At 43.6% G+C, this 24688-nt stretch overlaps 1 protein-coding gene across 1 annotated transcript in view; it reads left to right on the top strand.

Moving 5' to 3' along the window:
* LOC106601023 (potassium voltage-gated channel subfamily H member 4-like) overlaps nucleotides 1-24638 on the top strand; it is a 30138-nt gene extending 5500 nt beyond the window's left edge. The window contains exons 2-16 of the mRNA XM_045715016.1: nucleotides 7683-7916; nucleotides 8454-8600; nucleotides 8716-8849; nucleotides 10657-10900; nucleotides 11461-11618; nucleotides 12304-12511; nucleotides 13279-13473; nucleotides 16797-16996; nucleotides 18348-18597; nucleotides 18900-19114; nucleotides 19217-19255; nucleotides 20895-21277; nucleotides 21470-21549; nucleotides 21809-21885; nucleotides 22356-24638. Of these exons, the coding sequence (XP_045570972.1) occupies nucleotides 7683-7916; nucleotides 8454-8600; nucleotides 8716-8849; nucleotides 10657-10900; nucleotides 11461-11618; nucleotides 12304-12511; nucleotides 13279-13473; nucleotides 16797-16996; nucleotides 18348-18597; nucleotides 18900-19114; nucleotides 19217-19255; nucleotides 20895-21277; nucleotides 21470-21549; nucleotides 21809-21885; nucleotides 22356-23453 (3662 nt within the window). The 3' untranslated portion in view covers nucleotides 23454-24638. The remainder of the gene's footprint in view (nucleotides 1-7682; nucleotides 7917-8453; nucleotides 8601-8715; nucleotides 8850-10656; nucleotides 10901-11460; nucleotides 11619-12303; nucleotides 12512-13278; nucleotides 13474-16796; nucleotides 16997-18347; nucleotides 18598-18899; nucleotides 19115-19216; nucleotides 19256-20894; nucleotides 21278-21469; nucleotides 21550-21808; nucleotides 21886-22355) is intronic.
* The last annotated feature ends 50 nt before the right edge of the window (nucleotides 24639-24688 follow it).

The following is a 24688-nucleotide window of genomic DNA, read 5'->3' as shown; positions in this document are numbered from 1 at the left end:
TTAAAGTACTAGAAGAACTGTATGTAGTTCACCACTCCCCAACACTGACTGTAAGTGGTACTGGAGAGGTGCAGCCAGTCAACACTGTGTGTAAGTGGTACTGGAGAGGTGCAGCCAGTCAACACTGTGTGTAAGTGGTACTGGAGAGGGGCAGTCAGTCAACACTGTGTGTAAGTGGTACTGGAGAGGTGCAGCCAGTCAACACTGTGTGTTAGTGGTACTGGAGAGGTGCAGCCAGTCAACACTGTGTGTAAGTGGTACTGGAGAGGGGCAGCCAGTCAACACTGACTGTAAGTGGTACTGGAGAGGTGCAGCCAGTCAACACTGTGTGTAAGTGGTACTGGAGAGGGGCAGCCAGTCAACACTGTGTGTAAGTGGTACTGGAGAGGGGCAGCCAGTCAACACTGTGTGTAAGTGGTCCTGGAGAGGGGCAGTCAGTCAACACTGTGTGTAAGTGGTACTGGAGAGGGGCAGCCAGTCAAGACAGTAATTCAGGTTGTGACAGTGATGGAGAGAGTGGTGAGAGCTCAGCAGAGGAGTGGGTGTGCTGTATATTGTTTTGGATTGAAGTGCCACTTGTTGGGCTGTTGTGTGTTTGCTGTCTGTGTTGCTCCTCATTAAAGTGATACTTCGGGATTTTGGCAATGAAGCGAGCCAATGTTAACTTGTGTCAGTGCAAATCCAGAGACTTCCAGTCATTGCGCTGTCGCTAGTTAGCAATTGAGCTAACGTTAGTTAGCAACTTCCTTCAAACTGCACGCAGAGACATAATAATCTGGGGAAGTAGATAAAGGTCTTCATTGCCTCCTGAAGTATCCCTTTAAGATCCATGAGTGCACTAGGTCTATGTAGCTGTGTAGGAGTTATTTCTTTACACACAGAACACTTGAGTATAGAATTGCACCACATCTTTAAAAAGATGAAAGCCTGCACAGAGCCATTAGACTCCCCTTTCTTTTAGCTCGCTCACAACCTAAAAGCTATTTTATTATTAGTCATATGTGTTCACAGTTCATGCACTTAGTTTGTCATCTATTAAGCACCTCTGCTTTTGACCATAGGATATATACTGAGTGTACAAAACATTAGAAATACCTGCTCTTTCCATGACATAGACTGACCAGGTGATTCCAGATGAAAGCTATGATCCCTTGTTGATGTCACTTGTTAAATTCACTTGTTAAATCCACTTGTTAAATCCACAATCAGTGTAGATGAAGGGGAGGAGACAGGTTAAAGAAGGATTTGTAAGTCTTGAGACAATTGAGACATTGAATGGCACACATACACAATCAGAGGGTGAAGGGGCAAGACAAAAGATTTAAATGCCTTTGAACGGGGTATGGTCGTAGGTGCCAGCCACACTGTTTTTAGTGTGTCAAGAACGGCAATGCTGATGGGTTTTTCATGCTCAACAGTTTCCCGTGTGTATCAAGAATGATCCACCACTCAAAGGACATCCAGCTAACTTGACACAACTGTAGGAATCATTGTAGTCAACATGGGCCAGCATCTCTTTGGAACACTTTAGATACCTTGTAGAGTCAATGCCCTGACGAATTGAGGCTGTTCTGAGGGCAAAAGGGGGTGAACTCAATATTAGGAAGGCGTTCATAATGGTTTGTACAATAAGTATATGTCACTAATGGACTACTGTCGAAGCTGCATGATGCACTTTCCCATTGTCAGATTGGATCACACTCTTCTCAGTGGGTTACAAGAAGTGAGACATGACATCATGCTATTGTGTGGCCGCTGATCTGTGTCCTGGCTGAGTTAATGAATTCAGTGTGAAGACAAACACACTCACACACACACACACCAACCTGGACTCAGGGGTAGACGTAACATAGTAAACGTAAACCCAGGACACTCCAATTATGATGATATGATATGTTACGGTTTGATATATATATATATGACATGTTACGTTGTATTCATTGGTGGATGTCCATCATCCCATTTCGTATGATATGTTACGATTTACAATTCGTATGATATGCAATGCATTGCAATTCGTACAATACGCTACGGATTTGTAAAACGTATGATATGTAACGAATTCCAATCTGTTGTGGCTAATGTTAGCTAGGTGGCTATGTTAGCTAGGTGGCTATAGCTAACGTTAGCTAGGTGACTAAGGTTAGCTAGGCTAGGTGTTAGGGTAAGGGTTAAGGTTAGGGTTGGGCTTCCCGAGTGGCACAGAAGTCTAAGGCACTGCATCGCAGTGCTTGAGGTGTAACTACAGACCCGGGTTCGATCCCAGGCTGTGTCGCAGCCGGCCGCGACCGGAAGACCCATGAGACGGCGCACAATTGGCCCAGCGTCGTCCGGGTTAGGAGAGGGTTTGGCTGGCTGGGATGTCCTTGTCCCATCGCGCACTACGGACTCCTGTGGCGGGCCAGGCGCATACACGCTGACTTCGGTTGCCCGTTAGAAGTTGTTTCCTCCGACACATGCGGCTGACTTCCGGGTTAAGCAAGCAGTGTGTCAAGAAGCAGTGCTGCTTGGCTGGGTTGTGTTTCGGAGGCAGAATGGCTCTCGACCTTCGCCTCTCCCGAGTCCGTATGGGAGTAGCAGCGATGGGACAAGACTGTAACTATCAATTGGATATCACAAAATTGGAGAGAAAAAGGGGTAAAAAGTACAATAAATAAATAAATAAAGTTTAGGGTTAAGGTTATAGGAAGGTTTAGCTAACATGCTAAGTAGTTGCAAAGTTGTAATTAGCTAAAATGCTAATGCTGTCCGTAATGACATTTGAACACGTAACCTTTGGGTTGCTAGATGTTCACGTTATATGCCTGTTTACCCATCCACCCCGAACAACCACCCTATTTTCGTTTTTCCCTTAAGTAGCCTGCTGTCTTACGTAACCATACGAAATGTAACATATCATACTAATACGTCTAGTCTATGAGACCAGGCTGCACACACACACCCACACAAATACAGAGTCAGAATAACTTTTTTCACAAGTTTGGGGGTTACAGGTCCTCCGTGTCATGGTGTGGGTGGAGGAGCTGGCCAAAAGCTTTAATGGACAAGACTGAACCGGTCTGGGGGAAGTGGGAGGTGCAGGGAGCCGTTATCGAAAGGGAAGAGATGTAGTTGGAGCTTGAAATGTCTGTAGGGAGCTGATAAAATAGTCCAAAACGTTGACTTTCTTCTGTCCGAGTTCAAGACCTTCTGGGCAGCTTCTTCATTTTTTTAATTTTTATTTAACCTTTATTTAACTACGCAAATCAGTTAAGAACAAATTCTTATTTACAATGACGGCCTACCCCGGCCAAACCCTAACCCAGACGACGCTGGGCCAATTGTGCACCGCAATATGGAACTCCCAATCACAGCCGGTTCTGATACAGCCTGGAATCAAACCAGGCTTTGTAGTGACGCCTCTAGCACTGAGATGCAGTGCCTTAGACCGCTGCGCCACTCAGGAGCCCACACAGTGTATAATAGATGTCAAAATAATTGACTTCAACCTATGACCTATGACATAATATTCTAATAGCATGCGCGACAACAAATGGGTGGATGTGGGTATGTTTGCAATGTATGTCTGACTGCCTCCCTCAACTCAATGACCCTCTCCATTGTGTAATGTGAATGGACCAAGCGATTACAGAATGAAGGAAAGTGAGAACCAAATGATCCCAACATGTGAGCAGGAACATAATTATGTAGGGGTTAAGCGCCAATCAAACAGCACCTGGGTATCGATATCAGTCACCCACTCTGCAAAAGTAGGCTAATATACGTAACTCCATCCATCCCATACACAACCAAATGAGTAACCCTAGTAATGTCTGGTGGACTGTAACAGGCTGTGACGAAGGACAGTTCCCTCTATAACAATCCATTATGTCATTTCTCATTTCACTCTTAATACATTATTTAGTCGTTGCCCGAATGCAAATAAACTACTAAGGACAGTACACATGTACACATTGTACAGTTATTCCCATTTATATGTACATTTCAGGTTGCACTCTGTGGATTATGGTACCGGGATGTCAGAGCGGAGTTATCGATTGCAACGTTTACGCAGCAATAGTTGTATTTGTGTGCACAATGAGGCTAAAGCTCTCATTGTTGTCTCATTGTCGCTCCACAGAATGATTTAGTCTAACTGTATGTGTGGGAGGGGAGCTACACACAGCTTTACCCTCCTAATTGAGGCATTTAATTATTTAATGGCATTTCACCTCCATTTCAATTCACAAATTGTGATTATTGTTGTTGTGATTGTCAGAGACTCCAGCCACCCTAGTCATAGACTGTTCTCTCTGCTACCGCACGGCAAGCGGTACCGGAGCGCCAAGACTAGGTCCAAGAGGTTTCTAAAAAGCTTCTACACCCAAGCCATAAAACTCCTGAGCATCTAGTCAAATGGCTACCCAGACTATTTGCATTGCCCCCCCCCTCTTTTACACTGCTGCTACTCTGTTATTATCTATGCATAGTCACTTTAATAACTCTACCTACATGTACATATTATCACAATTGCCTCGACTAACCGGTGCCCCCGCACATTGACTCTGTACCGGTACCCCCTGTATATAGCCTTGCTATTGTTATTTTACTGCTGCTCTTTAATTATTTGTTACTTTTATTTGTTATTCGTATTTTTTTGGGTTGAAAAAAAAGTTTTAAAAAAACTGCATTGTTGGTTAGGGCTTGTAAGTAAGCATTTCACTGTACACCTTTTGTATTCTCTCTGCTAAATGACTTAAATGTAAATGTAAATGTATTCGGCGCATGTGACAAATACAATTTGATTTGATTTGATTGACACAAAGGGCCTGGCTTTTTTGCTTGTGTAATGTAAGTAGATTGGTTTGGGTTTTGCTCTTCGTCACCTAATGTCAATTACTGAAGCTACAAGTGCATGAACTGAAAAGTAAAGAAGTCCCTTTTGTCGTGCGGTCGGTCATTTCAGAAATTATTCTGGGAGAAAATGAGAGAGGCAATGAGAAATAGAAGCACTTAAGAGCTTTGAAGGTTCGACATGGCTTTCACTATGAACTTCCATTCTGCCATTCTTCCATCAGATAAAAAGGAGAGAGAGAGAGAGAGAGAGAGAGAGAGAGAGAGAGAGAGAGAGAGAGAGAGAGAGAGAGAGAGAGAGAGAGAGAGAGAGAGAGAGAGAGAGAGAGAGAGAGAGAGAGAGAGAGAGAGAGAGAGAGAGAGAGAGAGAGAGAGAGAGACTGGGTGCATTTTAGCAGAATGATAGAGTCATGTTGGAGAAAGGACTTACCATCTGTTTGCTTTGGTTTAGAAAAACAACCTTGTTTCACTTGTCTATATCAGTCTAAGCCAAGTAACAATCAAAATCATGAAGCTACTGTAAAAACAACTCTATTGGTCCAAATACACCTCAGGTTTTTTAATAATCAGTATGTTTTCCCATAGGATTCATTTATTGCAAATCTATTATCCTGGTTACCTCCTCCTTGTGGAAATAACATCTTCGCCATATGCTTTTTATTAAAAACAATTACAAATTGCTATGGCAACCCAAGCCTGGGCACATAAAGTCTCATGTAGCTTCTGTACTAATTATCTCTACATGAGTCACTTAGAGACTGTGACATTTCAAGAGTTGAATGTCTTTCTCTAGAGGAAATAATGTATACAGTAACAGTATACAACCTACCTCAATCTAAAGATATCCTCCATCTATACAGCTTTCTACAACAGCCAGACTTAGTCCATGGCTCAGTAGGCTGAGGGTTGCCTGGGGGTCGGACTGTGGCAGAACGAACTTAACAAGAGATCTGGAGCACTTAGGTCCTCTTCACCACTCTGTGTGAACTAATGATCAATTAGACTTGTGTACTTAGTGTGTATATAATACTGCCACAACATCTACAGTATTGTCAATGCAAATGTCTATTATTTTCTTGTGTTTCAAGGAGGACTTATCCAGATTGCCTCATTAGCTAATGATAATGGGCTGCTTATGTAAAGACTCAAACTGTGACCTCAGTGTTTACGCACTATGCATCTAATAATAACGGAGATAATTAGTGTATTGATTGACAGGGTATGACCAGACCATCACCACATGTACAGTCGAGAATAGGAAACTCTGGCCATGAAATTCTATCTTGTCCAACGCAAACCACCCCTGTGTGGAAGAGCAGTGGATGAATAGATACATTATGGAATTGAATTCAGACAGTGGAATCATTTCCTATGGTAACTCTATACGGCAGTGACCCAATGGACTTGGAGTGACCTAATGGACTTGATAGTTGGGGACAGGTGACAACAGACAGGCATTGGATTGTGGGAGACATCTGTGAGGGGCAATTGTCTCTGCACAATGATGCACAGTGCTGCAATACAGTCTACTTTGCAACCCTTTAGAAAGGGTGGAGCAGATGGGAGGGAGATGGTCCATTTAACAGCTGCCTGCAAAACATTTCTTTATGGAGATGAGTTGTTCAACTCACTATGGAAGAATATATCATTCATAAATGTTTATAGCTGTACCAAATACACAATGATGTTCTCTCTCTCAACAGAGTAAGCAGGTAAATAGCAGCTACATAGAGGTACATTTAAATCAAGCAAATCAAATTTTAACAAAAACTTCAAGGAGTATGTTAAATAATCCCACAGCATAAAAATAAATACATCTATTAAAAAATCTACAACACCCTTGCCTTTTGTTGAACTAACACTCGCACTTGACCTTGTCCTCTACTAGCACTGACCTTGCTGATATTGTCTGTCCCACCGAGCTATCTGAAGACGAACACACTAACTCAGTCGCTCTGGATAAGAGTGTCTGCTAAATGACTAAAACGTAAATAGAACAATATAACACAAATGATTCATAGCTGAAACGTGACTTGGGCATATCAGAAAGGGGTCTAAATGACCGTGCCACCGCACCTGTATTCTTGCTGCTGTAAGTACATCTTCCCTTCCGCTCAGCCTGAGTGCCTGTACAGTTCAACAGATGTGCAGCTCTGAGAGGTGGTTGGTATTTCAGTGGAGTCTGACAGAATCAATAGGCAGCTACTGAATCAGAAGCTCCAGCCTGTCCTGTGATTGGCTGGCGCTGTCTTTGGTTACATGGGCAGGAGGATGTGAGGATACTACACATGATGCTCATTTCCTATCACCATTATTGTCCCCAGGCACCTGCTGGGGGGCCCCCTGGGATGTGGGCCCCCATAGAGTGAACTGGGTCCCCTCTTCTCTCCTATCACATCCACCAGACTTCACAGGCCTAAACTTCAAAGCCTGCTCTGATGTCACTGGAGGCTGCTGGGTGGGTTCTATGTGTTGAGTTAGTTAGTTAGATCGACTGAGGCCGAGACAGACAGAGCTCTTTTTCAGACAGCTAAAGGATGAAATAGACCCTGAGAAGAGAAAATGAGTGGGAGGAGAGAGAGAGATTCAGAAAGAAACCTGAAAGTGACTGAATTCCTGACGCTATGTTCCACCTTCATAGATGGCTGTATTCAACACAAGCGTGATTGTTAATTACATAGCCTAATTCAGCATTCAGGGGCAAGGACATTCATCCATTTAATGTCTGACTCACACAGTGTACTCGAGGGACAGAAATAATTGGTCGACCACTTAAACGCAATCATCACGCAGACAGAGTTAGGGTACAGTACATCGTGTCTCTAATTTTCTCTCCTTGCTTTCCACAGACAGCAACTTCCTTCTTGGGAATGCCCAGGGTCGTCAAGGTTACCCCATCGTGTACTGCTCGGACGGCTTCTGCGAGCTGACGGGGTTTGTGCGCACTGAGGTGATGCAGAAAACATGCACGTGTCGCTTCCTGCACGGGGCAGAGACCAGTGAGAGGGTGAGGCAGCAGGTGGACAAGGCCCTGGAGGGACAGCAGGAGTACCAGGGGGAGGTGTGCTTCTACATGAAGAACGGTGAGCATTCAGTCAACACATGGTGGCCCGCCATACAACCAAATCTATCCAACCAGATCTATATTTTTAATGTATTTTTAGAACAATGGACAGAGGATGCAACAAGTTCACTTCTGCACAATAAGAAGAAGGAGTAGAGTAAAATACAGTCCTCAACTCCACGTGTCATTATAATTTAACTCAGTGGTGTTCAAGGTCATTTAAATTAAGAGTGCAGATTATTTAATGGGACAATATACAAACGTTTTGAGGAAGATCATTTGAAAAACACAATTTTATTGAGTAAAAGTATTTTGGTTTATTTTCATTTTGATAAGAGATGAAAATGCAATGAATTGAAGGTTATTTGTTGACGTAAGCATATACATTTACAGATTTTGTAGGTTGTGTCATTAGATCTGGGGTGGGATGGGGTCATGAGAAATTATTGGGAAAAGAACGGGTTCCCCAAACGTTCTGGCGGGACAAAATTGGGTCCCCGCTGAAAACATTTGAGTACCACTAAATCTAACTTCTTCTATAATGTTGCTTCCACAGGAAATCCATTCTGGTGCCTTCTTGACATTGTGCCAATTAAGAATGAGAAGGGTGAAGTGGTTCTATTCCTTTTATCCTTCAAGGATGTCACTGAGTCGTACGGAAAAAGCCACCATCACAGCAACAGGAGAGGGGGGGAGGCCACAGGTATTCTACTAACTCCGCAACACTGTGGCTTACACCTTATTGAACCGTTTATAGTTTAGACTATGATGCTTTAATAAGTGTAAAACCCCATTCATTATGGTCCTTATGTCATCAGGCATCTCAGAGGACACACATCAGAGCAGAAAACGCAGCCGTTCCCACTTTTCCCAAGCCAGGGAGAGGGGAAGGACTGTCCTGTACCACCTCACCAACCAGTTCTCCAAGAGGGGCAAGGGGAAACTGCCCAATGTGAGTTCCCATGGATCTCACTGGACCGTACAGTAGAGTGTATTGATTAATTGACAAAAAAGGAATTGTTTCTTTAGAGGAAAGGCATCATTTCATTATATTACCAGCTTTCTGAAAGATGACGTCATTTGTTTTCATACCACATGTAAAATCACATTCTTACCACATTCAAATGAAAACATATTTGAGCAGATGTGTTTTGGAGCATATAGAGCAAGGTGACATTTACCTATCCATTTGAGGAAGGTTGAGCTTGGCCCAGATAGAGGAATTGATCAGGCAGCCTTTGAAGCTCCGGTCGGCTGTGTGTGGCCTTTGTAGTGCTGGTATATATAGAGCAACAGAGAGATGCAGTGTGGCCTTTTGCAGATTGGGACATGGGAAAGCTGGGGTATCATCTGACTAATTAAAGGAAAGTACCCGAAGAGAGGTCACGGTATGACACAGCAGTGGACAGACAGAACCAAGGGTGTTCAACCTTTTCCCTATATGAGGTAGTTGTTATTTAAAGATACGTCAATTGTACCGTTAAATGCTGAGAGACTTCAAACTTTAAAAGATCTATGACATATATGAAAATTCACTCTCTCCAAATTCTGCCTTTTACATACTTGATGGTGATCAGTCAATGTTTTTTATCATTGTGTAAAAAATGTGGTTAACATTGACAACAGCATGGTCTATGTGGCATTGCATTCCTTTGAAAAATGTTCAAATTTGCGCTTTTGCTGTGACAGTTCTGTACACATTCAGTTGTTGTTGTGCATCTAAATCCTCCATGTGCAATTACCAACGAATGATCTCCCATAATGTACCCAGCTATTATCCCACCAAGGGTTCCCACTTGGAGGTTCTGCTGACCTATTCAGCAGCCTCTCTAGTCATGTTGAAGAACGACAGAGGGAATTTACTTTCAGATCTCATTACCTCAAGGGATCTCCATAGTTCCTCATCCATATTTCATCTCCTTCATACTCTGTCATTTATGGAGGATAAAGTCAGTGGTTCTGCATATGTGTTGAAAAGAACATGTCGATAACGGTCTCTCCCGGTCTTTCATGTATTGTAAAGTGAAATGAGGTTCCATTTGATCCCCAGGCCTGTTAGATTACCTGCTACTGTTTCTGCAGCTACTACTTCTGTGAGCCTGTGGCCACTAAGTGCATGATTTTATTTGTATTTATTTATTTATTTCACCTTTATTTAACCAGGTAGGCCAGTTGAGAACAAGTTCTCATTTACAACTGCGACCTGGCCAAGATAAAGCAAAGCAGTGCGACAAAAACGACAACACAGAGTTACACATAAACAAACGTACAGTCAATAACACAAAAGAAAGAAATCATATAAAAATCTCTGTACAGTGTGTGCAAATGTAGAAGAGTACTGAAGGTTATATGTCTGTCTTGAAAAGATGCCATTGAACCCTTAAGATGTTTCTTGATTTTAGTTACTGATTATTTGTGTAATTGTTTGACATTTTACTTCACTGTTAGGCGCTAGTAACACAATCATTTTGCTGCACCCGCTTTACCATCTGCTAAACTGTGTACGCTACCGATAAACTTTGATTTGACGTCCTTTATTCCTAAAAGGAACATTTACTTCTCCTCTCTTGTGCCACAGAGGAGTTTGGATTGGGGTCAAAGGGAGAGCTGCAGACACTGATTTTGATGTAGCTAGGGCAAGTAGGTTTCAGTGCATTCTTGAGATGTTATCATAGATACTGTGCCAGTGTGGTGTTTTAGGCTTTGTCTGTGACCTGGGACCTATGACCTGTGACCCTTTGTCCCCTGTCTCCCTGCAGAGTGTATTCCAGAAGCCCTCTCTCCCAGAGTACAAGGTGGCGGCGGTGCAGAAGTCCCGCTTCATCCTGCTCCACTACAGCGTATCCAAGGCCCTGTGGGATTGGCTGATCCTCCTGGCTACCTTCTACGTGGCGGTCACCGTGCCCTTCAATGTCTGCTTCGTCAGTCACCAGGACGACAACGACTGTGACTCCCGTAGCACCATTGCCAGTGACATCGCCGTGGAAATGCTCTTCATTCTAGGTAACATACTGTTGTATAACAGTACTGAGAGTGGCAACATAGTACTCCAATGGTAAATGTCATATCACTCCGGTGGCTAAATGAATTGGCACCAGTAGCTAGCTCCTCTGGAATATAGTTGATCAAGAATAGTTCTTTCCTGCTGTGGCAGTGGGTGTTTCCTTGGAAATCGGTCACGCTTGACTGTACTCTCTCACCAACCTTCATTACCAACTCATCATGGTGTCTGTGTCACCCCTGGTTACAGCTCACATTTTGAGCCACAGTTAGAGACTTCCTGTCTCCGATGGATGTGTGATCCTAAAACAGTTGTGATGGGGCTCAGACTTTTTTAATTTGAGGAAATGGTAGTTATGTGCAGTGACATTCATGTACAAAATTATCATCACATCGTGTGTTATTTTAAACCGTTGGTGTCATGCCATAATTAGCATTTACAGCTCACCTGGAAAAATGCTGGAATGTAGTAGCCTATCCACTCACTTTACACACTTATTGAGTAAAGGATCAAATATTATTTTGCTCATGTTCTGGTGGGTTTTCTCCCTGTTCCTCCTCAGATATCATCCTGAACTTTAGGACCACCTTCGTGAGTCAGTCGGGTCAGGTGGTGTACGATGCCCGCTCAATCTACCTCCATTACTGTGGCACCTGGTTCTTTATAGACCTCTTTGCTGCTCTGCCCTTTGACCTCCTCTACGCCTTCAACATCACAGTGGTGAGTTTGTATGGGGGCATTGACTGTGCATGTATAGGTGTCATGGGTGTTTGGCAGTTCATTATCCTATCTTGAACAGACAGTGCTTATTCGATAGCCCTTCCCAGAATAATATTTTTCCCTCTTAAAATATGTTGTTGGTCCTCTTTATTTCCCATGAGCATTGAATTGTAACGGATTAGGTCTGCCACCTCCATGCTTTATTGAGCTGCTCCTTCCTTCTCTCTAGTGTCCCTCCCCCGATCCACTAGCTGCACTCCCCATCGCTCTCTCTCTCTGTCTCACAGTTTAAATCTCAGCCAATAGCCTTCTCACTTAATCCTACCTGGGCTTCTGAGATGTGATAGTGTTCAACTACCCCTTTTTCCACCAATCATTTGTTTCTCAAGCTTTCCAAGAGATGTGCTGTTCTTTACTGATGAATGTATCTTTAGCCTCTGGGGGAAGTGGGATATTGGAGTGGTAGGAGGAATGTTTGCTCACTGCATCTCAGCTAGACCGTATCCCTGGAGATATCAGTTCAGTACAGAGGATAGATCGTCTATACTGTATATAATGTCTGACGAGTTCAACCGGACTATGACTCAACTCTCTAACGTCTTTTGGCCTTTACACCTGTCACAGTGCAAATTGTCTTCTCTACATGAATCGTTGCATGTAAACATGTCTGTTACCTCCTGTCCAGACCTCGCTGGTCCACCTCCTGAAGACGGTGCGTTTGCTGCGGCTGCTGCGGTTGTTACAGAAGCTGGACCGTTACTCCCAGTACAGTGCTGTGGTCCTGACCCTGCTCATGTCTGTGTTCGCCCTGCTTGCCCACTGGATGGCCTGCGTCTGGTACGTCATTGGCCGCAAGGAGATAGAGAGCAGCGACCCTGTCACCTGGGATATAGGTGAGCGCCTGTTTGTTAGTGTTTGTGTGTGTATGTTTGTATATTGTGTGTGGTTGTTGGACCACTCTCACACAGTTGACACATCAACATAATGTTTCCCTTTGTCGAGCTCCTTGGCTTACTATAGGGAAGCAGCCATGTGTGACCACTATTCTCTCTAAATGTGTCTGTAACACAGTAACTCATTTAACTTGCCTGACAGCTAGATGCTATGGCCACTCTGCACACTCGGTCCCTGGACAAGCCCGAATGCTTCTGAACTGGTTTCTCAGTCCATCTCCCTCCATAACACCCTCCCAGTCGACCTCACAGCAAGTGTAGGACAATGGACAGAGACGGTTTGAGACTACTCCCAGCAAGGATACCTCACACTCTATAATATCACCTCTGGACGGAGAGAATCATCAGTCAAGCAGACACAAAGGAAAAAGCAACCCAAACTCTTTCACTGGTCTCCTATCAGATCCCTGTAAAGCATTTTTCTTTTTCTCCTCCTCTCTCTTCCTTTGTCTCCCCCCCTCTCTCTCTCAATTCAATTCAATTCAAGGGCTTTATTGGCATGGGAAACATACTGTATGTTAACATTGCCAAAGCAAGTGAAGTAGATAACAAACTAAAGTGAAATAAACAATAAAAATAAACAGTAAACTCTCTGTCTCTTTCTCTCCCTCTCTCTTCCTTTTCCCCTCTCTGTTTCCCCCCTCTCACTCTCTCTTTCTCCCTCGCTCTCCCTCTCTCTGTCCTCCCTGTCCTGTTGTACTCTCCAGGCTGGCTGCAGGAGCTGGGGAAGCGGTTGGAGACCCCATACATCAACAGTACGGTTGGCGGCCCCTCCATGCCCAGTGCCTACATCGCCTCCCTCTACTTCACCCTGAGCAGCCTCACCAGTGTAGGCTTTGGCAATGTGTGTGCCAACACAGACGCCGAGAAGATCTTCTCCATCTGCATCATGCTCATGGGGGGTAAGTCCATCTGCATAATGCTCATGGGGGGGTAAGTCCATCTGCATCATGCTCATGGGGGATCAGCCCATCTGCATCATGTTCATGGGGTGATAAGTCCATCTGTATCATGCTCATGGGGGTAAGTCCATCTGCATCATGCTCATGGGGTATAAGTCCATCAGCATCATGCTCATGGGGGATAAGTCCATCTGCATCGTGCTCATGGGGGGTAAGTCCATCTGCATCATGTTCATGGGGAGTAAGTCCATCTGCATCATGCTCATGGGGGATAAGTCCATCTGCATCATGCTCATGGGAGAATAAGTCCATCTGCATCATGCTCATGGGGGGTAAGTCCATCTGCATCATGTTCATGGGGAGTAAGTCCATCTGCATCATGCTCATGGGGGATAAGTCCATCTGCATCATGCTCATGGGAGAATAAGTCCATCTGCATCATGCTCTTGGGGGGTAAGTCAATCTGCATCATGCTCATGGGGGGGTAAGTCCATCTGCATCATGCTCATGGGGGGTAAGGTAAGTCCATCTGCATCATACTCATGGGGGGTAAGTTCATTGGAAGCGAGGCAGTGTTAGTAAACATATTGAGACACAAGCTTCTTCTGAAATGACTTCTTGAAGACATTTGTTGTTTTTAAGACATCTTTAACCTCTATGGGCTAGGTGGGACGCTTGCGTCCCACCTACGTAACAGCCACTTGTAGCCTGTGGTGCGATTTTCAAAACCTTAAAAATCCTATTACTTCAATTTCTCAAACATATGACTATTTTACAGCTATTTAAAGACAAGACTCTCGTTAATCTAACCACACTGTCCGATTTCAAAAAGGCTTTACAACGAAAGTAAAACATTAGATTATGTCAGCAGAGTACCAAGCCAGAAATAATCAGACACCCATTTTTCAAGCCAGCATATAATGTCACCAAAACCCAGAAGACAGCTAAATGCAGCACTCACCTTTGATGATTTTCATCAGATGACAACCCTAGGACATTATGTTATACAATACATGCATGTTTTGTTCAATCAAGTTCATATTTATATCAAAAAACAGCTTTTTACATTAGCATGTGACGTTCAGAACTAGCATACCCCCGCAAACTTCCGGGGAATTCGCTAACATTTTACTAAATTACTCACGATAAACGTTCACAAAAAGCATAACAATTATTTTAAGAATTATAGATACAGACCTCCTCTATGCACTCGATATGTCCGATTTTAAAATAGCTTTTTGGTGAACGCACATTTTGCAATATTCTAAGTACATAGCCCAGGCATCACGGGCTCGCTATTTAGACACCCGGCAAGTTTAGCACTCACCATAATCATATTTACTATTATAAAAGTTTGATTACCTTTTGTTGTCTTCGTCAGAATGCACTCCCAGGACGTCTACTTCAATAACAAATGTTGGTTTGGTCCAAAATAATCCATCGTTATATCCGAATAGCGGCGTTTGTTCGTGCGTTCCAGACACTATCCGAAATGGTAAAGAAGTGTCGCGCGCATGGCGCAATTCGTGACAATAAAATTCTAAATATTCCATTACCGTACTTCGAAGCATGTCAACCGCTGTTTAAAATCAATTTTTACGCCATTTTTCTCGTAGAAAAGCGATAATATTCCGACAGGGAATCTCCTTTTCGGCAAACAGAGGAAAAAATCACAAAGGCGGGGGCGGTCGGGTCACGCGCATAAGCCCAGAGTCCCTTGATCGGCCACTTGAGAAAGGCGATAATGTGTTTCAGCCTGGGGCTGGAATGACGACATTCTGTTTTTTCCCGGGCTCTGAGCGCCTATGGACGACGTGGGAAGTGTCACGTTAGAGCAGAGATCCTTAGTAAAAGATAGAGATGGAAAAGAAGTTCAAGAAATGGTCAGACAGGCCACTTCCTGTAAAGGAATCTCTCAGGTTTTGACCTGCCATTTGAGTTCTGTTATACTCACAGACACCATTCAAACAGTTTTAGAAACTTTAGGGTGTTTTCTATCCATATGTAATAAGTATATGCATATTCTAGTTACTGGGTAGGAGTGGTAACCAGATTAAATCGGGTATGTTTTTTATCCAGCCGTGTCAATACTGCCCTCTAGCCCTAACAGGTTTTAACAGTATTTTCTTCATTCTTCAAGACATGTATTAAAATAAATCCTCTTAAGGATCCGCCCCTTTTTTACAAATTTTCCCCTAAAATGACATACCCAAATCTAACTGCCTGTTGCTCAGGACCTGAATCAAAGATATGCATATTCTTGATACCATTTGAAAGGAAACACTTTGAAGTTTGTGTAAATGTGAAAGGAATGTAGAAGAATATAACCCATTAGATCTGTTAAAAGATAATACAAATAAAAAACAGCTGTTTTTTTTGGTTTTTTTGTAACATCATCTTTGAAATGCAAGGGAAAGGCCATAATGTATTATTCCAGCTCAGTTGCACAAATGCTGATGCTCCAGATACTCAACTAGTCTAAAGAAGGCCAGTTGTATTGCTTCTTTAATCAGGACAACAGTTTTCAGCTGTGCTAACATAATTGCAAAAGGGTTTTCTAATGATCAATTAGCCTTTCAAAATGGTAAACTTGGATTAGCTAACACAATGTGCCATTGGAACACAGGAGTGATGGTTGCTGATAATGGACCTCTGTACGCCTATGTAGATATTCCATAAAAAATCAGCCATTTCCAGCTACAGTAGTCATTTACAACATTAACAATGTCTACACTGTATTTCTGATCAATTTGATGTTATTTTAATGGACAAAATTTTTTGCTTTTCTTTCAAAAACAAGGACAATTATAAGTGACCCCAAACTTTTGAATGGTAGTGTATGTGCAAAGTTTTAGACTGATCCAATGAACCATTGCATTTCTGTTCAAAATGTTGTATCAAGACTGCCCAAATGTGCCTAATTGGTTTATTGATACATTTTGAAGTTCATAACTGTTCACTCTCCTCAAACAATATCATGGTATTATTTCACTGTAATATCTACTGTAAATTGGACAGTGAAGTTAGATTAACAAGAATTTAAGCTTTCTGTCCATATCAGAAATATTTTTTTGCTTCTTACAATCTCATGATAATCACATTGCCTACGTTAGCTCAACCGTCCCGCAGACAGGACACCGATCCCGAAGGAGTTTGTATTAAGATGTCTCGAGATGTCTTCACAAATCTCTTAAGAAAAGTGTTAAGGCATGGTGACGGCTGGGTATGACTCTCTTCTGCATATGTATGTGCTTTGAGCACAAATTAGTAATCTTGTAATACTCCTTGACCCCCATGTTCCCTGGTCCTCGTCCGACCTGCAGCCCTGATGCATGCAGTGGTCTTCGGTAACGTGACGGCCATCATCCAGCGCATGTACTCTCGGCGCTCGCTCTACCACACGCGTATGAAGGACATCAAGGACTTTATCCGTGTGCACCGTCTGCCCCAGCTGCTGAAACAGAGGATGTTGGAGTACTTCCAGACCACCTGGTCTGTCAACAACGGCATCAACGCCAACGAGGTGGGTCACATGACACATATGTATTTAACAATGGTGGTAACAAACGCCGGCCAATGATTACAGCAATCCAATGCTTTCAAATCCCTGATGAGGAGTGGGCAAGTGCACACTTTAGGATAAGGATGGAAAATTGGAATGCAGCCATTAGGGTAGACAAACATACTGTACTGACAGACTGGTCTTCATATATTTTCCGATGTAAATAAATTGCCTTTCAGAGAGAGTACACCTTACGTTGGGAGCAGATAATTAATTTTCTACATTCATCTTTTGTGTCACTGCCAAGGTCTTTTTATCAGATGGTGTTGACAGTGTGGGTGTGTATTGTCACATTCAGACATAGATGGCCTCGTGGTCTAGTCGTGTCTCCGTGTGGGATGGAGGATTCTAAATCATCTCCACCTTTCTTTCCCAATCGTCTCTCAGTCTTTGCCCAATGAGGTTAGATTGGTTATTTTAGAAAGTAGTCTTTTGTTCATAGTGATGGGCTAAAAGTGCTCCCTATTGTTGGAATAACCTACAAAATTCCTTGCATCTTGATTCCTTGGTGCCACTACGGCAGTTTAGGATTGCAGTTGTTCCGATTGATTCTAGAGTATTATTTGTTGAAATTGTGGTGTTGAGGTGTGGTTATTTTTTATTCTTCTTGTTTTATTTGTAATGCGCTTTTTTTTCTTCCTGTTTGTGAGAAAGTGTTTGTACTTAGGGCACCATTAGGAATGAGGCCCTGGTCTCATTTGGGCTACCCTGAATAAATACAAGTTAATATAACCTTTTTTAAGTCTCTTCATTATAGACTACAGAGACAGGAATAAAAAAAGATGGCACTCATTTACACCCTCTCATCATCAGCTTCATAATTTATTCTCTGCTGAAGGCGCAACAACAGACGCTACGGAGGATCCCAAGAACTCGCAGATTTCTTACACCTCTGAGCTGGTGCTACTGCCAGGCTAGCACTAGTGAAACAGATCTACAGTGCACATTGAATGTAGAGATTTGAGTCATCTAAGAAAACTCCCATGAAAACAACTACTGTACATTGAAGTGTGTAGCCACTAGCCAAAATACAGCTAGAGTCCAACACAAAATACAAGATACTGTATACTCACTGAGAATTGTGTATGTTTCAACAATAAATCTAATACATGTTTGTGAATAACTGGTGATTGGCTGTCCTCTCAGTGTTCATAGGCTTGAACTTGGTTTCTACGGTCTATCATCTCATCTGACAAGAGCATTCCTTTAGCTTTCATCCTCGGACACCACTGTCCCTCTCTGGTACCTCTGTAATCTGATACAAAACCATTGCATTGTGGGTGTTGATGTCCTCCTTCTCTTTTCCTGTCAGCTGCTGCGTGACTTCCCAGATGAACTTCGTGCGGACATCGCCATGCACCTGAACAAGGACATCCTGCAGCTGCCAGTGTTTGAGCGGGCCAGTAGGGGGTGTCTGCGTTCCCTCTCCTTGCACATTAAGACCTCGTTCTGTGCCCCGGGAGAGTACCTCATCCGCCAGGGGGACGCGCTGCAGGCCAACTACTTTGTCTGCTCTGGGTCTCTAGAGGTGCTGAAGGACGGCATGGTCCTTGCTATCCTGGGTACGTCTTAGACAACTCACTTCCCTGTTCTGGAGTACACTTTCTTTTTATACCTTCCTTTTTCTTTCTCTCGTGTCGGCGTTCCGTCTCTGTTATCAACTCTTTGGCAGCGTCTGAAATGGAATCTTATTCCTTTTATAGTGGAATACTTTTGGCCAGAAAAGCAGTGCACTGTATAGGGAATAGGGAGCTAGTTTCCTTTATCCCTCAATTGTTATCTCAGCAATATGGATGTTGTCATTATACTGTATGAGAGAAGAATCAAATCAATTCAGATTATTAATTGGGTAATCTGTCTCTAGGCAAAGGTGATCTGATTGGGGCAGACCTGACAGCGCAAGACCAGGTGATCAAGACCAATGCGGACGTGAAGGCTCTGACCTACTGTGACCTGCAGCACATCAGTGTCCGTGCCCTGAGGGAGGTCCTGGGCCTCTACCCAGAGTATGGCAGTCGCTTCAGCTCTGATATCCACCACAACCTCACCTACAACCTGAGAGAGGGCAGCGAGGCAGAGGTGAAAGCCACACATGCTCACTCAATCACTCACTCAAAGTTTACTCTATGTGGACTGTGTAAACTGTAATGGAATTGTGATTCATTCTGACTCACTGTCCAGGGACTGACAAGGTTCTCACGGTCCCCTCGGCTCTCTCAGGTAAATGTGTGCCTTTTAATTACTATACTACAGACGGTAATTACTATGACCTGTCAGTCTGCTACTGACAGATAACTCAGGGATGCTCCTACAGCCACAGCCAACATATCTACAGTCACAGCTTCACATGATCAACAAATCAGAGCTCAGAACATTTGTAGTCATAGCCAGAATCTTTTAAGCTTAATGTCCAAATCAAATATTTACTCAAGGTGAATAAGGCTTTGTGACTCATCATTCCATTTTTCAAAGTGTTTGAATATTTGGTCTGGGACAGAGACATTTAAATGATTGAGGTTGATAGGAGGGTTCTGGTCCCTGACCCATTGCCCTTCCCTCTTAGGTGAACATATAACTTGATAAAAGGCTGAACGCAATGTTCTCATCTAGCCCATTCCCAGATAGAACTTCACTCTGAAAGAAGCATGATTGCAACTCTCACAGCCCCATTTTGCCACCTTTATTGAGGGCTTAACAGAGGGCTGTCATTAGTGTGTCTCTGTATCTCTGTGAGGCTGATTTTGTACTCTTGTTTTTTTGTTGTATTTGAGTGGGTGTTGGAGTAGGCGTATGCCTTTGTGTGCGTGCACATGCATGTGTGTTTCTATGACATGTGAGTGTCCACGTGTTAATGTTTCTACATTGTGCGTGGGAGTTAGCTGATTCTCTCAACTCCTACTGAAAATGCCAAGTAGGCAGTTCACCTCAGTGCACCTAATTTCCTATGTTGGCCACTAAGAGAGAGGAACAGCACTGACTCACAGCAGAACAGCTATTAGAAGGAAATTACACACAATCTCTTGTTACCGAAGTAGGTGAGGATGGAGGGGAGTGGTCCGGAGGGGGCTGGACCCTGATTATTTAGCATTTTTTAAACCCCTGAAACATATTTTTCCTTCAATTTAGAGCCATAAACATTATGCCTAATTCTGCTCTATACATTCCAGAGGGAGTTATTCTGACTGTTGTTAATCGCAATTCTCAATATACTGCACTAACATGCCTAGGATATTACTTACATCCTAGTTTTTTTCTAAATCTAAGCGTACCTCTTGACCGGTCTGCTGGTTATTTTTTTAAAGAAACTAAATATGCTTCTCTGCATCTCTGATAAAAATCTGGATAAAAGATTAAGATTATTCAGTACACTTAGTAATTGCTTGGTTTTCTAAAGTCTACCAACCTTGCCAGCAGGCATGCCAGCTAAGATAGTTAGATAAGCTACTCTAACTTGATTGACAGCCTGAAATGGCTTGGTAGCTAGTTATGAGGTTGAGGAGATTGGAAACGTATCTAGCTGGCTAGCTAAAGCCAACTTCATAGAAAATTATATGGCTCTAGATTGCAGGAGAAAGCTGTTTCAGGTGTTTGAAAATATAACAATTCTCCAACATGCCCCCCTCCGTACAACCCCCCAGCCATCCTCGCATACTCTGTGCCCCCTCAGATTTTTAGGGTGCATGACGCCCCTGCTACCCATTACCGGCAGCTAAAATCAAATTTAACTCTGTGTGTATCACTCTACACTCTCTCTCCTCCTCCACTGGCAATAGGCTACTGGAGGGCATGCATGGTTGTTTGTGAGGACTACAGAGAACCTGTTACTCATGCCTCTCCTCTCCCACCCTCTGCCCCTCAGGAGCGAGTTGATAAGGACCACAAGCTTCCCTTCATTGTGGAGGCAGAAGATGTGGAGTCTGGTGAGGACATGAGCCACTGTCCCACCGGTGCATCCCACCAAGGACGGCTGCTCCTGATGCATGGCCTGAGCAGCCCCGTCTGCCACCCTGGCCTCAGCAGCCTGCTGGGGGAGGAGCTTCGACATGTCAGTGCGCTCCATCTCTGCCGCTCCCCAGCCCAGGGCTGCAGAGGCCGTAGCCCCTCCCCTCAGCTGCTGTCCAATGAGGAGGTTACTCCCGCCCCAGTGCCCAACATGGTCACAGATCACAGCTCATCCCATAGGCCAGCCAAGTTGCTCATACCCTCCCTACATTGTGTCAGCCCTCTGGACCTCAGCCCCAGGTGAGTAATGAGCCTAAGGTTTGTAGGATTATAAGACTATAACCCCTAACCAAAATCTAAATCACATATACCAATGGATTTACCTGGTAATAACAGCAAAGACAGATTACAGTTCAATTTATTTAACTGAAAATCACTTCATATTTAATCATAACCCACTTAAGTATGAACCTCTCTTCCTATCTCCTCTAGGGTTGTGGATGGAATTGAGGATAATGGGCAGTCATTTCACTTCAATGTGGATCAAGGCGAGGCAAAGACCAATAGCAAAGGTAATGGTCTCAGGTTAAACAATGGTTTACCAACAAAAACTATATTTTTCTAACAGTGGTTTTCTAACAGTAAATAGAAACGTGTTTTAGGCAAGGATACTGAATTGATTGGTCAGACAATTGTTTTTTTAGAATGATCCAAAGCAGTACAAGTAGGCTATTCATACAAATGAAATGGTATGAGCAAAGTGCTTGATGTTGGAGTGGGGTGTGAAAGCACTGATCTCATCCATCCTTGCCCATCCCATCCCCCTTATAGACCCATTCCAGGTGAGCGCCAACTTACTTCTGGAAACAGAGGAGGTGAGACAGAACATCAGCCAGCTAGGCAAAGAGGTATGAACATACGATCACATTGACGGAATAAACTGACACATAAACCAACATCAATGAACTGATAAATGAATGATATGCTCCATCTACGTAGAAAGAGCTCAAGAGACGGAAACTTTTTTGCTCTCCCACTTCATTTTCCGTACTCTACTTTCGCTGTACCCTAAAGAGTGTCTAAAAACAGATCATCCCTGACACACTTTCAGCATTAAATACACCACTCAGGCTATGTAGGCAAGAGAACATTTAAAGACATTTTTCCTCAAATAAAATGTAGGATTGTTAAATTGGAGATGGTCCAGATTTGAAAGCTCACGTAACACCGACTGATAATTTATGACTGTGCCTGTTTTTGCTTTCCACCATTTCTGACCTAGAAAGAGACAATAGAACTCTCCTGCCTTGGAATAATTACTATTCAACCAAGCAACAGATTATAGCTTTCATTATTCTGCATGCCATCTATTTTCTAGATGAATACCCTTAACCAGGAGGTGTCCAACCTGACCAAGGAGCTCCACGAGATGATGTGTTTCCTGCAGGCCCATGTGACCATGTTTCATTACCCCTCTGCCATCTCCACCTATCCTTACGGCCTGCAGATGGCCCCTAATCCCAATCCCAACCCCAGCAGCAACATGACTGCTGCCAATGACTGGCAGACACGGGTGCCTTTCAGTATGCCCGCTGGACCTCACCCATCTCACCTCCAACATGACCCCCTCAGCCACCCTGCCAGGAACATGTGGGCCTACAGTGGGGGCCCCCCCCAGGGCAGAGGTCCCGCCATGGGTCAGAAGGTGGAGGTTGAGCACCTTCACCAGACGTCTAATCCCAGGTCGTCCTGTTTACATCTGTGCTGCTCGGACAGAGGCAGAACCACCGGTCAGGGACTTAAAGCCCAGTACAGGCCTTTCCCGACCTCCAGAACTACACCCAACTCTCCCTACATGGGCCACTCCCAATGCCGGACTGGGCCATCTCTTCTGAACCTCAGCTCTGCCTTCCCAGTACTCCCAGGTGCGTGTCCTGGTCAAGTTGAGTACAAAGCCTCCATCCCCACCATCAGTACCTTTCGTCCCCTATGTTCCCCAGGCAGCCTCAGCCAGTCCCACCCCTCCCTGAGTGTCCAGGTCAACTCTGACCGCAGCCATTCACCGTCCATCTCCCCAACGCCTATCCACGTCTCACTGACCCCTACCGGCCAACCACAGCTCCACACCACCTTCAGCTCTCAGTCTGGGGTCTACACGTCTGTCAGCCCAACATACAATCAGACGCACAACCAGACCACCCAGGGGCAGGGCTCTCTCAACAGAGCCAGGAAGAATGACCTGGTGGGCTCCAGCCCTGTCCACACACTGGACTCATCCCTACCTCTGGTGGGGCAGTCAGCAGGGCAAGAGCCAGACTGTGGAGGGCCTAACATTGAGTATCCACAGGACAGGGAGAGACCTAAGAGGATGCAGAGTGATGCTGAGCAGGCAGAGTCCCAGACCCAGGAGACCAACATCAGCACACAGCAGGCCCTGGAAGTCGAGCCTCTCTGGGGCTTGGAGGTGACACATTAGCAGCTGTCTGGAGCCCCACAGAGACCAGATAAATAAACTGGAACATTACTGCTGCAAAGTAACGCTGAGCCCATCAACTCAACTCTCCCTTTTTGGTTGCATCTCTTATGCTACATGAGTTTACATCTGAGAAATGAATGATTGCTTTACAGTCTAAAACATACACCACACAGCAATCACACTACATAATATTAACACTGATTGTACTACTACTTGATGTACTGTTTATTTAATTTGACTGTAAATACAGCATTGATATGGACCAGAGATTATGAAGACAAGCTGACTCAGTTTACAAAAATATTCAGCTTTGTGTTTATTACGCATTTCTTGCGTATTACTAACCGGAGGGTATCTCTAGACATATCATATTGAGACCTGGCAGCCATGGAAACAGCAAACCCCACCCCTTTCCTTCATTATATTGTGTTTACATAGAAAGTATCATCACCTAAATGAGCATTATTTTGACATGTGGTTTTATGTGATTTCATTGTTTGTGAACACACTGTGGAGCTCATTCTACAAGCTGTCTGGACATTACAGCACACGACCAATGTTTGTGCTCATTATTTTAAGAAATTGTCTCTTGGCTAGCCTGCCAGAGGATTGCTGGCCAAAGAGGACCTATGGTTATCTGTGTTTTTCCCTCTTCTGCAATATGGCTATTCATAACTCTGCATCTCTTTTTGCTCTTGTGTCTTGAAAATGTTCTGACCTTTTCTATGCTGTATATTTTACTGTTTATTTGGTAACAGAGACTGAAATAAGATGTGCAATGTATAGCCTATTGTACAAGCACAAGAGTTTCAGAAGCGTACAAATTACAGAATGATTTGAACAACGTGTGCAGACTGAAAGAGTTGTATATCATTTTGTTTGTTTGTAACTGATATTAGTTGTAAAATAAAACTATTTAGATGCAAACAGAATATTAATATATATATATATATATATATATATTTTTTTAACAGGGACTCAGAGAAATACAATTACATCTGAAGTGAAAAATGAAATAACTTGAAAGGTTAAACTGAGCAGGTTCACAGTAGTGGTACACAATTACATAAATATTGTTAGTCAATCACTCAACATCCAACAATATCTCTTTAGATAGACCTATGCCTTTAGATAGACCTACCCTAAAATACTGGGGCTTCTCCATTTGATGCCCACAACATGAACGTTTGGGTCAGTGAACTTACATTTATGAACAAAATTTAGATCTGAACTGA

This window comes from Salmo salar, chromosome ssa03, assembly GCF_905237065.1.
Source record: "Salmo salar chromosome ssa03, Ssal_v3.1, whole genome shotgun sequence".
NCBI lineage: Eukaryota > Metazoa > Chordata > Actinopteri > Salmoniformes > Salmonidae > Salmo > Salmo salar.
Note: the sequence above shows the minus strand (reverse complement) of the source record. Positions and strands in the feature narration are given on the sequence as shown.